Here is a 15,171-nt window from a genome sequence, read left to right as displayed (position 1 = left end):
GCCCCCACATACAGCGTCACAACCCAGCTAATGGGTCGACCCACCCTGGTGAGCAAGCACCTAAGGTTCTTCCCCTCACTACATAACAAGTACGTCAAGATAAAAAAAAAATGGCCCAAACAAAAGAACAGAAGAAAGCTCCACAGCAAATACAACTAAGCAATGAACAGATAGCCAGCCTATCAGATGCATAGTTCAAAGCACTGGTAATCAGGATGCTCACAGAATTGATTGAATTTGGTCACAAATTAGATGAAAAAATGAAGGCTACGCTAAGTGAAATGAAGGGAAATGCACAGGGAACTAATAGTGATGGGAAGGAAACTGGGACTCAAATCAATGGAGTGGACCAGAAGGAAGAAAGAAACAACCACTCAGAAAAGAATGAAGAAACAAGAATTCAAAAAAAAAAAATGAAGAGAGGTTTAGGAACCTCCAGGACATCTTTAAACATTCCAACCGAATTATAGGGGTACCAGAAGGGGAAGAGGGAAGAGCAACAAGTGGAAAACTTATTTGAACAAATAATAAAGGAAAACTCCCCCAATCTGGCAAAGGAAATAGACTTCCAGGAAATCCAGGAAGCTCAGAGAGTCCCAAAGAAGTTGGACCCAAGGAGGAACACACCAAGGCACATCAGAATTACATTACCCAAGATTAAAATTAAGGGGAGAATCCTAGAAGCAGCAAGAGAAAAGGAGGCAGTTACCTGCAAAGGAGTTCCCATCAGACTGTCAGCTGATTTCTCAAAAGAGACCTTACAGGCAAGAAGGGGCTGGAAAGAAGTATTCCAAGTCATGAAAGTCAAGGACCTACATCCAAGATTGCTTTATCCAGCAAAGCTTTCTTTTAGAATGGAAGGACAGATAAAGTGCTTCTCAGATAAGGTCGAGTTAAAGGAGTTAGTCATCACCAAGCCTTTATTTTATGAAATGTCAAAGGGACTTATATCTAAGAAAAAGATAAAAAGCATGTCTAGTAAGATGACAGCAAACTCACAATTACTAACAACCACACCTAAAACAAAAACTAAAACAAATTAAGCGAGCAACTAGAACAGAAACAGAAGCACAGAAATGGAGGTCACATGGAGGGTTATCAACAGGGGAGTGGGAGGAGGATAGAGGGGGAAAAGGTACAGAGAATAAGTAGCATAGATGATAGATAGAAAATAGACAGGGGGAGGTCAAGAATAGTATAGGAAATGGAGAAGCCACAGAATTTATATGTACAATCCGTGGACATGGACTAAAGTGGGGGAATGTGGGTGGGAGGGGGTGTTCAGGATCGAGGGGAATGAAGGGGAGAGAAATGGGACAACTGTAATAGCATAATCAATATAATATATTTTTAAAAGCACAGTATATCTCTCCATATCTTCTTTCCTTTCTCCCAGCAATTGTTCATACTCCTCAGTACATGGATCTTGAACATCTTTCATCATATCTCTTCCTAAGTATTTCATATTTTGCTGTGATTAAAAATGGCTTTGATTTCCAATTTCCATTTGCTTATTGACATTATACAGAGATAGATGTAGTTTTGAGCATTTATTTTGTAACTTGAAACCTTGCAAATTCATTATTATTTCTAGTAGCTTTCTTTTTTTGATAGGGTTTCACCAGGTTTTCTACACAGACAACTATGCTGTCTGTGAAAACCCTTTTACTTCTTCCTTTCTAATCTGGACAACTTTTATTTTTTTTTATCCTTATTATAGCACTATGAGTCCAGGACAATGTTTAATAGAAGTGGGGAGAATAAACATCATTGTTTTGATCCTAGTCTTAGGGACAAAGCTTTTAGCATGATGTTAGCTTTTTTCCCATATATGTGTATGTATACACACACACACACACACACACATACTCTTTTTCAAGTTGAAGAAGTTCTCTTCTGTCCTTAGTTTGTTGAGAATTTTTATCAAGAACAGTTATTGCAATTTTGTCAAATGTTTTTTCTACATCCTTTGAGATGATCATATATTTTCTCTTTTTTGTGTTTTTCAAAGATTTTATTCATTTTGGAGAGAGAAGAAAGGAGGGAGAAAGGGGGGAGAAAGAGAGGGGAAAGAACATCGAAGTGTGAGAGAGACATTGATCGGTTGCTGCTGGCAAGCCCCCAACTGGAGACCCAGACTGCAACCCCGGAACATGCCCTGACCAGGAATCAAACTGGCAACCTCTCAGTCCATAGGCGGCACTCAATCCACTGAGCCACACCAGCCAGGGCTCTCCTTTTTTTTTTTTTTAAGTTTGTTAATAAGATTAATTACATTGATGAACTTTGAAATGTTAAACCAATATTGCATATTTGGGTTAAACCCCAGTTGGTCATTAAGTACTTTTTTATATATTGTTGAATTTGACTTGCTAAAATTTCACTGAGTATTTTGCCTCTATGTTCCCGAGGGATATTGGTCTGTAGTGTTCTTTTCTTGTAAGAGCTTTCACTTGTTTTATATAAGGGTTATACTGGCTTCGTGATATGCAGTGGAAAGTATGCCTTTTTTTTCAATTTTCAAGAAAAGTTTATGTAGTATTGGTCTTATTCATTCCTTAAATATTCAGTAGAATTTACCAATGGAACCACATGAGCCTGGACTTTTCCTTGTGAAAGGGTTTTTAGCTACAAATTCCATTTTTTTTACTAGATATAGGGTTATTTAGCTATTTCTCCTTGAGAGAACTTCAGTAGTTTGAGTCTTTTTTGGACCATTTCATCTAAGTTGCCAAATTTACTACCATATTGTTGTTCTTAACACTATCTTATTATCCTTTTACTGTCTGAAGAATCTGTAGTGATGTCACCTCTCTCATTCCTGATGTTGGTAATTTTTCTTCTCATTAATCTGGTTAAAGCCTTGTCAATTTTATTGATCTCCTCAGAAAACTAACTTTTGGTTTCATTGGTTTTTTTCTATTTTTTTTTTCTTATAGCTACTCTAATCTTTATTTTTTTATTTCTTTCATTTTGGGTTTCATTTGCCCTTTCTTCTTTGTATAGTTTCTTAAAATGAAAACTGAGGTCATTGATTTAAAACCTCTCTTCTTTTCTAACAGCAGCATTCCAAACTATAACTTATCCCCTAAGTGCTCCTCTAAAGGCATTTCACGCATTTTTGTATATTATATTTTCATTTTTATCCAGTTCAAATCACTTTTACATTTTTCTTTGACCTGTGAATTATTTAGAAGTTTGTTCATTGCTTTTCGAATGTTGGAAGATTTCCTAGAAATCTTTCTGTTACTAATTTTCAATTTAATTCCATTGTGGTCCAAAAACATATGTTGTCTTTGAATTTTCTGTATTGAGACTTATTTATGCTCATCTTAGAAAAAGTTTTATGTCCATTTGAAAAGAATGTGTATTCTGATGTTGAGGGAGGCAGATATTAGGTCAATTGGTTGTTAGTGTTTTTCAGGTCATCTGTATCCTTAGTTCCACCAGTTATTGATTCAGACATATTGAATTTTTTTTTTTTACTGTAATTGTTTTAACAAGTCCTGGGATGAGTCTGATGCCTACTCCAGGTGGAGACCTACTCCAGGTATTTCAACTGGAGGCTTCATACTGACTCCTTAGATGTCTTTTCATCACAGTCTTAACACATGTCATACCCGACAAGAAAGCAGAGCCCTTTACTCTTGCGCCTCCCCAACACTCTCCCCCTGTGCCTGAACAAAATGCTGGGATCAAAGCCATGCTCTTGACCCATGGGGGGAAGAAGTGTCTGGGTGGCTCTGAAAGCCAGTTCTGAGGGGCCCTTGCAGTAGTGGGGACCACAGTGGGATTCACCTGAGAGAGAGTTGAGTGGTAGATCCCAAAGTCATATAGCCTGGCTCTCCATGGAGTCTTCTTGCACACAAAGCTGTCACAAACGTGAGGAGCAAAGTGCTCTGGCATCAGACACAGTTGGATGCACATCCCAGCTTACCTGCCCTACTCACATGGGGCACATGGGGCTGGTTGATTCGCCTCTCCCACATTCATCTGCTCATCCAGGAAGATGGTGATAATAGTGCCTACCTTCATGGGGGCCTCTAGAAAGATTAAAACCAATTAACTTAAACAAAGAGCCAGGAATATAGTATAGGCTCTGTAAACAATAGCAATTACTGCTTTTTCATTTAGCTGTAGTAGAAAGAAATGTCAATGCCAATATTGTTACTCCCCTTTTATGAATGACAGATATTGAGGCACAGAGAAAAAAACAAAGTGCCCAGGATTACAAAGAAAAACTTACTGAAACAGCAAACACCCGAGACCCAACCCATTAGCCAGTGATGGATCTTGCCCATACCCTCTAACAAGCATTTTTCCCAATCCCGAGGCTATGGTCCTAATTTATTCCCAGTAGCTTCAGGTTCCCTAGAAAGAAAGTAAGTGTTAATTCAGTTACAGTAGTTACCAGCTGGTTCTCTGGTTTATTGCTGTAATTTTTCTAAAGCAAGCATCTGTGGGTAAAGATGTCATTCTGCCTTTATGTTGCTTAAATGAAAGTAGGAATTCCCTTAGGAGTATATCCTAAGAACCCTGAAGCACCAATCCAAAAGAACCTATGCACCCCAGTGTTCATAGCAACACAATTTACGATAGCCAAGAGTTGGAAGCAACCTAGATGCCCATCGGTCAATGACTGGATCAAAAAACTATGGTACATTTACACAATGGAATTCTATGCTGCAGAAAGGAAGAAGGATCTCCTACCCTTTGCAACATCATGGATGGAACTGAAAAGCATTATGCTGAGCGAAATAAGCCAGGCGGTGAAAGAAAAATACCATATGATCTCACCTTTAACAGGATTCTAAACAACAAAACAAAGAAGCAAGCAAAATGTAACCAAAGACACTGTAATACAGAAGGTGCTGACAGGGTCCAGAGGGGAGAGGGGAGAGAATTACAGGGGAAAAGGGGAAGGACTCACATGAACAAGTATAAAGGACACATGGACAATAACTAAGGTGGGGGGGGGCGGAGATGGGAGGGAGGTGGGGAGCACTGGGGGGGGCAGGGCTGGGAATACAAGAAAGAAAACTGTACTTGAACAAGAGTTAAATAAAAATAAATAAAAAAGAAAATAGGAATTCCCTTGTGTCCCTGGACGTATAAGACCCAGCAGCCACAAGGAGGCTCCAGTCACCCTGTTAAAGCCAAGAATTGCCTGGAAAAGTTGTGGGTGGGGAGAGAAGTAAGCTTGCATAGTGTAGGGGGCTGGAGACCAAGTAGATAAAGCATGGGATCATGCCCCTCACCTGGGCAAGTGCAGACACAGGGAGGATGTTCCCCAACCCAGCAAGGAGCCCTGGCACACATTAATAGTTGGGGTTTGTTTAGCAAACACACAGCTTTCACACTGTGCCAGGCACTGCTCTAAGAACTTCCCAAGCATTAATTCATTTAATGCTCACAAGAGTCCCACAAAGTACTATTGTTATTCCCATTTCACATGTAAGGAAATTGAGAGGTTGCACAGAGAATTTAAGCAGTTTGTCTGGGATCACACAACCAGTAAATAGCTGAGCCAGGATTTAAACTCAGGCAGTTAAGTTGCAGATGGATTTTAAAAGGGTTCCCCACTCTGCCTGGTATGGCTCAGTGGATTGAGCGCCAGCCTGTGAACCAAAGGGTTGCCAGTTCGATTCCCAGATAGGGCACATGCCTGTGTGGTAGGCCAGGTCCCCGGTAGGGGGAGCATGACAGGCAACCACACACTGATATTTCTCTCCCTCTCTTTCTCCCTTCCTTCCCCTCTCTCTAAAAATAAATAAATAAAATCTTTAAAAAGGGTCTCCCATGATGGAGACAACCAAAAATATGTAGTCAGAGCCACACATGGGATAGTGAACACCCATTATAATATAGAGATGCTGTATTATAGAATTGTAAATCTGAAACCTATATAATTTTATTAACCAATGTCACCTCAATAAATTCAATAAATAAAAAAAAATTTTCAATAAAGTTTTAAAAAACCAATGCAAAGTCTAAGTTGGGCAAATCTGAGCATGAACAAAATGAAGAAAGGTTTCAACATAGATTAGTCACTAACATAGAGAAGGGGGCAAAGGAGGCCTAGCCTAGCGGGTGGGAAAGGGTAAGTCAAGGTGTTTATGACAGACGGTACTAATCTAGAGTGGGACTTCTGAATAGAAATATGGGGTCTCACTATCCCTGAGGAGTGGGAGTTACCATTCTATTGTAGAGATATGGAAACTGAGGTTGAGAGAAATTAAGGGTCTGCTTAAATTGACATGTCCAGGAAGTTCACACCTAGGACTCAGACATAGCCTACTCATTTCTACACCCAAGGTCTTTCCCTACATCTCTCAGCCTTGCTACCATGTTATCCCCCTTCTCCATGTTAGTTAGTGATCTCTGTTGAGGTCTTTCTTCATTTTGTTCATGCTCAGATTTGCCCAGCTCAGATTGTGTGTGGCTTTGACTACACATTTTTGGTACTCTCCATGGGAAAGCCATCTTAAACTCCATCCCTATAGCCTAGCTGCCTGGGTTCAAATCCTGGCTCAGCTACTTACTGGCTGTGCGATGCCAGTAGTTTACATACTCATCTACCATGCACATGGCACAGCGTGTGCTGAATACGTCCTGTGTGACAGCTGACTTCCACTAAACAGTTAAAAGAAATCACACCTGGCCAGGAGGGAGCAGAACTGAAGTCACATAGATCTGCTGATCCTTTTTCCCATGTTACCTCAGGAACAGTTACATAGGAAAAGCCAGTTCCAGTGTACCAACCTTTCTCTCCCTTACCCTCTACAGCAGAGGTGTCAAACTCATTTTCACCAGGGGTTATGTCAGCCTCATGGCTGCCTTTAAAGGGCTGAAATAATTTTAGGACTTTGTAAATGTAACTACTCCTTAACTGTTAAGGAATTGAAATCACATTCAGCTCTTTGAAGGCAACCGAGAGGCTGATGTGGCCCCCCAGTGAAAATGAGTGTGACACCTCTGCTCTACAGCCTAAAATTCCTGTGCCAGAAAGGGGACATTGGAACTAGTAGCCTTCCACTTGACAAGAGCCTTCCCCCTTGCTCCAGACTTGTGTTTCCATCCCTCACCAGTGAGGAAGAACTCTGGGCAGAGCTCCTGAGGTAGTACCACTCCATTCCACTGGGACCCCACCAGGGCCTCGCCTGAGCCTGATATCTACCTTGAAGAAGAGGCCTGCACCCTCCTTGGCACCCAGTCTTTTCACCAGTGCCTGAAGGGCTGGGCACCTGACCCCATGGCCCCACCCTCCCTCTCCAGGAGACCTGACCATAGAAGTCCTTTCTTAGTCATCTCATGCCACCTGTGTTTGTGTTTGTCTCTCTGCTTTAGGGATTTATTTCTCTGCAAGGGATGCAGGTGACCCAACTTCTTCCTGGCCCTGAGGATGTGGGGAAGCACCTCTTTGAGATCAGCCCAGGTAGGCCTGAGCATCTTGCATCTCTGTGCTGGGGCTGGCCCTGGTGGCCCCAGTGGTGGTGTTGCCACACCTTTAGCCTGGGAAGGGCAGAGCTCCTTCACGAAGCTCCAGTGCTGTCTCTAAACAGGACTCAGAAAGTTCGGCCAAATCTAGAGGATTTTACAAATTTGGGGGAAAATTAGAAAATCCAGTTAATAGTGTGGGTAATTAGCTTTTGATGGATTTTTAGATTTACTGTAAACACAAGGGAAGAAACCAATCAACTGGGACACATTAGGGTGAAGTTTCAAACAACAAATCTGGGCCGTATATAAATAAGTCACTAGCACCAATTCAGAGCATTCAAATAAGCTTTACCATGGATTCTAAAACAGAATTGCAATGTGGGAGGAAGGGAAGAGTTTAATCCGAAGAACTGCTATCATGTTAGCAATCACAAAACAATTTTTTGAAGTTGCCTGTTTTAAAATGTGATTGTTATTGAGCTAGGTAAACATGTCTTACAGATGAGCCAGTCTGTTCACAGCGGGGCCTGGTTCCACAGCCAGGTCACATTGCATTCAGCCTTACCTCCCCCAGAACCCCCTCACCCCTGCACTGGGAAGCAGAGCCTGAAAGGGTATCTGAGCAGTTTGTTTTGAGGCAATGCCCCCAAAACAAGGATAAATGAGTAGGAAGAGAGGAGAGCCAGGCAGGCTGTGCTGTGAGCTGACTGCTGCTGTAGCACCCAGACTCAGTTCCAATGGGACTGTGGACACTGTGAGGGCTGTGGGGAACAGGCCTTGTTACCGAACAAAGGGTCCGAGGGGGGGGCAATACTTGGCCCACCGAGGGATGCCAAAAACTGCTGCAGAAAACAGGGACCCCTCCCAAGGACGATACACTAAAATCTTAAGGTCCTTCTGTCCGCCGCCAATTGGAAACACATCTCTCAATGCCAGAGATTTGTGAAAAGGAAACAAAATGTTTATTTAATGCTATTCAGGCCTAATGCCTTCCTTGAAATATTAAAGTCTTTAAGGGTATACACCTACACACACACACACAGCGCTCCCTTCTCCCACTGTCCCAACTCCGGGTACCGTAAATCAGGAAAAGAGCACACGTCCGTTTTCAGGCCGCTGGCACGTGAGCTGTGTCGCCTGCCTGTCCAGGCAGGATCTCCAATTAATCCAAAGTCATGCGGCACCTTCCACTGGCAAGAGTTCTTTGTACCAAGTTCTAGTCAAAGTCTCTCCTGGTTTCCAGGCTACTCAGCCAAAGGGAGCACGCCAAAGTTGCGTGGGCCTCTTCTACCAAAGCCGCACTCCACCAAAAGTGCGCGTCTTTCTTCTTCACCTGGCCGCAGGGATCTCCATTCTGGCATAGCTGCGTGGTCTTCCCTTCCACCTGGCCAAGAGGGGGTCTGCACTCTGCTAAAGCCATATGGCTCTCTCGCAGGCACTCTCCCTGAGAAGCAGCTCCCAATTCTAGCCTAGGTAGCCCCCACTCTGCTAAAGCCACATGGCTCTCAAGCAGCCCTCTCTGAGCCGCAGCTCCCAATTCTCAATTCTAGCCTGGTTCCTTGCCACTCACTTCTCCCTGGCCCAAAACTTGGCCACAGCTATTTAACATATCTATGAAACCAGTTAAAGGTTATAGATATGTTAAATACCATTCCAGAGGTTAGCTGCAAAACAGCTCTCAATGGCCCTGCTCCATTCGTCCCTTCCCCCAACTGACACCTGGGCGGGGGGGAGTGAGGATATCTTAATATTTCCTCCAATATTCCTGTACACTTTGAGTTCTGGACACCATTCCAAATCTTTTCTGGCCCCCCCCCTTGGCTGCACCCTGTATCAGCCTCAGAGATGTTTAGCAAAGGAGTGCAGAGATGTCTCGCCCAGGGGTATACGCCAGCAATTAATTGCAAGCTACTTCCTGGGGAGCTCACATTGCTATATCTGGCCTGTCCTGCATATGGACCAAGCTCTCTTTAGATACAGAAGGCTTTTGGAGAGAGTTGCAGGTATCTGAGGAGGCCACCCACATGGATGGGAACTGTTGCCTTAAGGTCTAGGCAGGGCAGCTAGTCATTGTGTCCTATGGGTGTACATCAATTTTAGATGTTTTTCTGGGAAGTAGTGGCTGTGCATTGGCTAAGGTCTCACTGGGGTCTGTGAGATAGGAATTTTACAGTCTCAGAGCAGCATGGTCACCCAACCACTCTGAAAAGGTGACCTGGTGTTACAGAACCCCAGCCTATGCTGCTCTGGAACAGCTGTGGAGTCCGATGGCCCACCACCAAGAAGCATGACTTCAAATGCTACAGTTTGGTGAAAAGGAAAAGAATTGTTCATTTAAAAGTTATACAGAATTAAAAACCACAGTGAGATATGACTTCATGCCAGTCAGAATGGCCATCATTAACAAATCAACGAACAACAAGTGCTGGTAAGGCTGTGGAGAAAAGGGAAACCTTGTGCACTATTGGTGGGAATGCAGACTGGTGCAGCCACTATGGAAAACAGTATGGAATTTCCTCAGAAAACTAAAAATGGAACTGCCTTTCAATTCAGCTGTCCACTGCTGGGATTATACCCTAAGTATCCAGAGTGACCAATTCAAAAGAACCTATGTACCCCAATGTTCATAGAAGCACTACTTATAATAGCCAAGTGTTGGAAACAGCCTAAGTGCCCATCAGTAAATGAGTGGATCATAAAAACTGTGGTACTTTTATACAATGGAATACTATGCAGCAGAGAGAAAGAAGGAACTCCTACCCTTCATGACAACATAGATGGAACTAAAGAATTTTATGCTAAGTGAAATAAGCCAGGTAGTGAGAGACAAATACCATATAATCTTACTATAAGTAGAACCTAATGAACAAAACAAACATACAAGGAAAGTAGGTCCAGAATCATGGAAACAAGGAACAGACTGACAGTGACCAGAGGGGAGAGTGATGATAGGGGAAAGAAGGGGAAGGGACAAGCCAAGGAACATGAATAGAGGACTCCTGCACATGGAAAATAGGGGGGATTGACTGTGGGAGTGGGAAGAAATGGGGCGAGTGAGAGCAATACGGAAAAAGGTGGGACAACTGTAACTGAACAACAACAACAAAAAGTTATACAGAATTAGAATAATGGCAGAATTCTGCCCTTAAGTCCTATTCCCTTTAAAACACTCGCAAACATGCAGTCCTGCCTCCCTTTGCCAAAACAGGCTAGTTTCGGAATACACCAATCAGAGGCACCATTTTTCAGATAAAACAGAAGCCCAAGGCTCAGCCTTCCCCATCACAGTTCATCATTCCAGGCACCTCCCGTTAATCTGTGCTTGGCTAGGCAGGTCCCTGCGGTTCCATCAGCTGTGCTGCCATGTTCTCCTAGACAGGTTTCCCAGTGTGTCCCCTCTTTCTTCCTCCAACTCTTAATCCAAAACAGAATGACACCTCCTTACTCCAAATCACATGGCACCTCCTTACACCAGACCTCATGGCAGCTGGTGGGGGCCCTTCTACACCCTTTCAAACCACCTAGCCACTCTCATGGCTGGCCACCCTAATTTTAAATACTGGCCCAAGGCTTCCTATATGACTCATACTCAGCACTATACATACTGAAGGTCATGTAGGGTGGCAGCACACACTTGCACTTGCCATTGTAATGCAAAGTGTCTTAAATGCCATATTATCTGCTTCCCCCAACCCCCAAACTATGGACTGTGGGGACTTTGGAGGCCTCTCACCCTATTTCACTGGCTTTAGGCTGCCCAACGAGACATGGATCATCCCAGCCTGGGGCCAGCCAGCAGCATGCTCCCACTGAGATCTCGAGTGAGTGAATGCAAGCCTACAGTAGGCCATGTTCACCTTTGCTCTGTTCACCCTGAGAATTCCAGGGAGCACTGGCTGAAGTTGAAGTGCAGGGAACCCTTCAACTACATGCCCTGCATGTGGACTTCAAGCAGCATGGTTTCATTTAGGCACTCTCTATTTGGGCATTCATCTACTGCAAGTACCATGGAAGGTGACAACAGAGTGATCCCAAGGTAGGGAGTGGAAGATTGGGGCCTGGTTGACTATAGAACAGGAGTAAAGGCTTCTGTAAAGAAGACAGAGAAGAGTGAAGGAGGGCAGTGAGGTAGACAGGGCCCTGCCCTGTAGGAGTCCGGCAGCTGGCCACATGGAAGGAAGGGAGGAGGAGCCCTGAACTTGGAGAATGAAAATGTGGAGGTCAACACACCCCAACCACAAATTTAGAAAGGCAATTGGCATGTGCCCCATAGACCAAAAAGGGAAGAATTGCCACTGTACATGCCCTTTATCTGGATTGGGGCTATTTACAAGAATTTCTTGGCTCTGGGGGGATGAAGACCCACTTGCCATGTAAGGTAACATTCATAGGTTCCAGGAATTAGGATGTGGACATCTCCATGGGGCCCATAGTCTAAGATTGCCTATTTTATTAAAAAGGGCATTGGACGTTATAAAGGATAGGAGGCTTGCCCTAGGACACACAACCAGGTAGTAATAGATTTAGGGCTTGTACCCAGGCAGTCTGACTTCCAAAGCCATACATTTAAGCTGCCTTCCAATATAGGCACAGAATCTAGTGTCTTAACCACCTGGGCCTGGGAGATCTAGGGATGCAGTTATAGAAAGACAAGCTCCCTGCACCCCTTTATATCAAGCACAGCAGCACTCTAAGCACCAGATTCTTACAGGTCTCGAGGACTGTCATCTCTGCCTTCTTGCCCTGTGCACATACCTGAAGGCCTTGGGCTGGGGTGTATGGGAATGCACCCACAGCTGTGAGGCCGCCCAGGGAAAGCAGGCCATGATGTGTGGGCAGTGAGGGTTCAGTCATCCTTTAGGAAGTGCTAAGGAAGAAAGACTTGCCCTAATTGGTGTGGCTCAGTGCACTGGGTGCTGGCCCACAAATCAAAAGTTCACCAGTTCAATTCCCAGTCAGGGCACATACCTGGTTTGTGAGCCAGGTCCCTGGTTGGGGTGTGAGAGAGGCAAATGATCCATCAGTTCTCTTGCACATCAGTGTTTCTCTCCCTCTCCTCCGCCTTCTCTTCCCCCTCTCTAGAAATGAATAAATAAAATCTTAAAACAAAAAAATAGAAGAAGAAGAAGAAAAGATTCAGTAACCTCCTCTGGACTTATCATTCTGGCTGGGGAAGGTCATGGGCGCATGTCTGCCAAAAGCAATGGCCAGAGTGGGGAAAACTTGATAATAGATAAATAAACTACATGAATTTTAAGTCTTCGCTCTATGACTTAAAATCTGTGACTTTATGCTCTTCAACAGTATTAAAATATCAGATAGAATTAAAAATGAGAAAAAGTTAAATTGTGAGTGCCATCTAGTGGAGAGAAGTGCCAATCCCACAACAGGCCCTGCGTGCCTCCTGCCACCCCCAACATTTCACCCAGGCCAACCCTCTGACTCTTGCTGGGTCCCTACAGTCATTAAGGAGGGAGAGGAGAAGGCTGCAGCTTAAGCCTACTCTGACGCTCGCTCTGGGTCATGCCTTAAGGAGCCAAGACCCAGGAAGTATCAGGGATTCAAGGACCCTGAGTCACTTTTCCACCTGGGTCACTCCTTCTACCTGGGCAGTAGTTGCCTGTTGTGATATTGTGACTTGTAAGAAGAAATATTTATTTGGTCTCTGTCCTGGTTCCTGGCACAGAGCTCCTAAAATCCTCCGAATTTCCTGTGATAAAGGCATCTATTGTTATGTTAATGTGTGACCATGGGGGGCTGATTGCCATTGGAACCAACCTTGTGACTAGAGGGTTGGAATTTTCAGTCCCAAGCCTCACCTACGGGGAGGGGAGAAGAGATGGAGGTTGATTCAGTAGCCAATGGCAAATGTTTAATCAACTGTGCCTCTTTAACAAAGCCTCCACAAAACCCCCAAATAGCAGCATTTGGAGAGTTCCTGGGATGGTGAGCATGGGGAGATGCAGGCAGCAGAAGCCAGCTCTGGCAGACTCAGGTGAAGGGGAAATTGGCCAGAGGCTGCAGGGCCATACAGAATCTTGGAGAAGCTGAAGAGCTATGTGTTGAAGGGCAGGTGGCAGGGTTGCTCAGGGGTCCTGGAGCCAGGAACAGAGGACAGGTGGGTGCTCTGTGCTGGAAGATTAAATCCTGCCTGATGCTTCTTCAGTCCTCATGTCACTCAGTGTCCGAACTCTCAATGGCCATGTCTAGGTCACATGCTCGCCCTTGACAATGCTAGGGTGGGGAGGAAATGCCTGTTCACTGGACAGACCCAATCCACCAATGCATCTGACAGTGGAAGCAAGAAGCTCCCAAAGGTACTTGGTGCTTTCAGGAAGGGAGGGGAGTTGACATATGGCAGTCTCCATCAATGTGCACTGCTCCAGATGCAGTCTAGGGTTCTCTTTCTGCCAGGCCAAATGTCACATTGCTGGCCTGTCCACAGATGCACACCAGGGCCCCAGGACGGGATGTCTACCCAGGCCCATTTCCTCCAGGGTGTGCCAGGAGACGAGCTTTAGGGCCTTCAGCCCCAGGTGAGACAAAGGCCAGTCCAAATCTCAGGAAAAGGAAGAGCAGGTAAGTACTGTCTTCTTGAGTGGGAGAACAGGAGGGTGTAACAGCTGCTCTGAAGTCTGGGTCCAGTTTCCATCGCAGAACACACCTGCTTTTAGCCATATAGGGCATATTTCTCAAGATAAAGTGCCAAAGCTCCAGTAGAAGCTGCCCAGTTCAGAGGTCTGGCAGACCCCTGCTCTCCCACCAAGCTCCTGGGCTGCCTCCCTCCTCCCAGGCTGGGTGAGAATGGCTTTAAAGTCTTGACATAGTTGGGGGTCCAGGGAAACCAAAGAGATGTGGACAATTGCACCCATGTGAGCAGAATGCAGATGTCCTCCAGGGCAGTACAGATAGGAAGGTTCCTGGGAGAGTCAGGAGCCAAGGCCCGGCACCATCTCCCTGTTTGCATCTGTTTTCTGTCAGAATCAGGGAGAGCCAACAAAAGTCCAGCCCTGCCACCAAGGACCAGTCACTCAATGTCCTATGCCTCTGTTTCATCATTTGCAAACTGCAGATAATAATAGAGCCAAGTGCCGTGGGTTTGATGAGGATGAAGTGAGATCCAGTGCCTGGCTCATGTTTTTATATTCCTGCCTCTCTACAGTCTCTCTGTTTATCAATATTCTGAATAATAACCCATTTACTGCTTAGCTATTACCTGTAAGTAAACAATCCCAATACCGTGTGATAGATGCTCATACACAGGTGTCCTTAGGGCCAGGGCCTGTGAGCTGGGTGTCGGGGGAACTTGCCTGGATGGTTAGAGAAAGTTTCAACTGAGCCTTGACAGAAACATAGAAGTTATCCAGATGGGCAAATGGGAGAAAGACCTTCCCAGGTGGCCCAGAACAGCAGATAGAGGTCACAAAGGCACAGAGCCCTAGAAAGCATGGTATGCAGGAGACTCAGGGAGCCGAGGACCAAGGTCAGAAGGTTGGCAGGGACCAGATCTTACAAGGCCTGGGATGCTGGACAAACAGCCTTGGACTTTAGCTGTTGAAAATCTTCAGCTGACAGGAGGGATGGTTAAAACCAAAATCAGACTTCTGGCCAAGATGGAGGCATAGGTGGAGATACTGTGCCTCCTTGCACAACCAAGTTTAAAGACAACAAAGTTTTAGTAACAAAATTGCAACCAAAACACAGAAAATTGAACTGTACAGAAGTCCGACA

At 44.7% G+C, this 15,171-nt stretch overlaps 1 protein-coding gene across 1 annotated transcript in view; it reads left to right on the top strand.

Annotated features, from left to right (window-relative positions):
- Nucleotides 1–12,554, top strand: part of LOC118994120 (rho GTPase-activating protein 22-like) — an 84,578-nt gene extending 72,024 nt beyond the window's left edge. Inside the window, exons 3-4 of the mRNA XM_037056670.1 lie at nt 7,348–7,435; nt 12,523–12,554. Of these exons, the coding sequence (XP_036912565.1) occupies nt 7,348–7,435; nt 12,523–12,536 (102 nt within the window). The 3' untranslated portion in view covers nt 12,537–12,554. The remainder of the gene's footprint in view (nt 1–7,347; nt 7,436–12,522) is intronic.
- The last annotated feature ends 2,617 nt before the right edge of the window (nt 12,555–15,171 follow it).

Source organism: Sturnira hondurensis, unplaced genomic scaffold, assembly GCF_014824575.4.
Source record: "Sturnira hondurensis isolate 20B ecotype Veracruz unplaced genomic scaffold, ASM1482457v3 Scaffold0009125, whole genome shotgun sequence".
Lineage (NCBI taxonomy): Eukaryota > Metazoa > Chordata > Mammalia > Chiroptera > Phyllostomidae > Sturnira > Sturnira hondurensis.
Note: the sequence above shows the minus strand (reverse complement) of the source record. Positions and strands in the feature narration are given on the sequence as shown.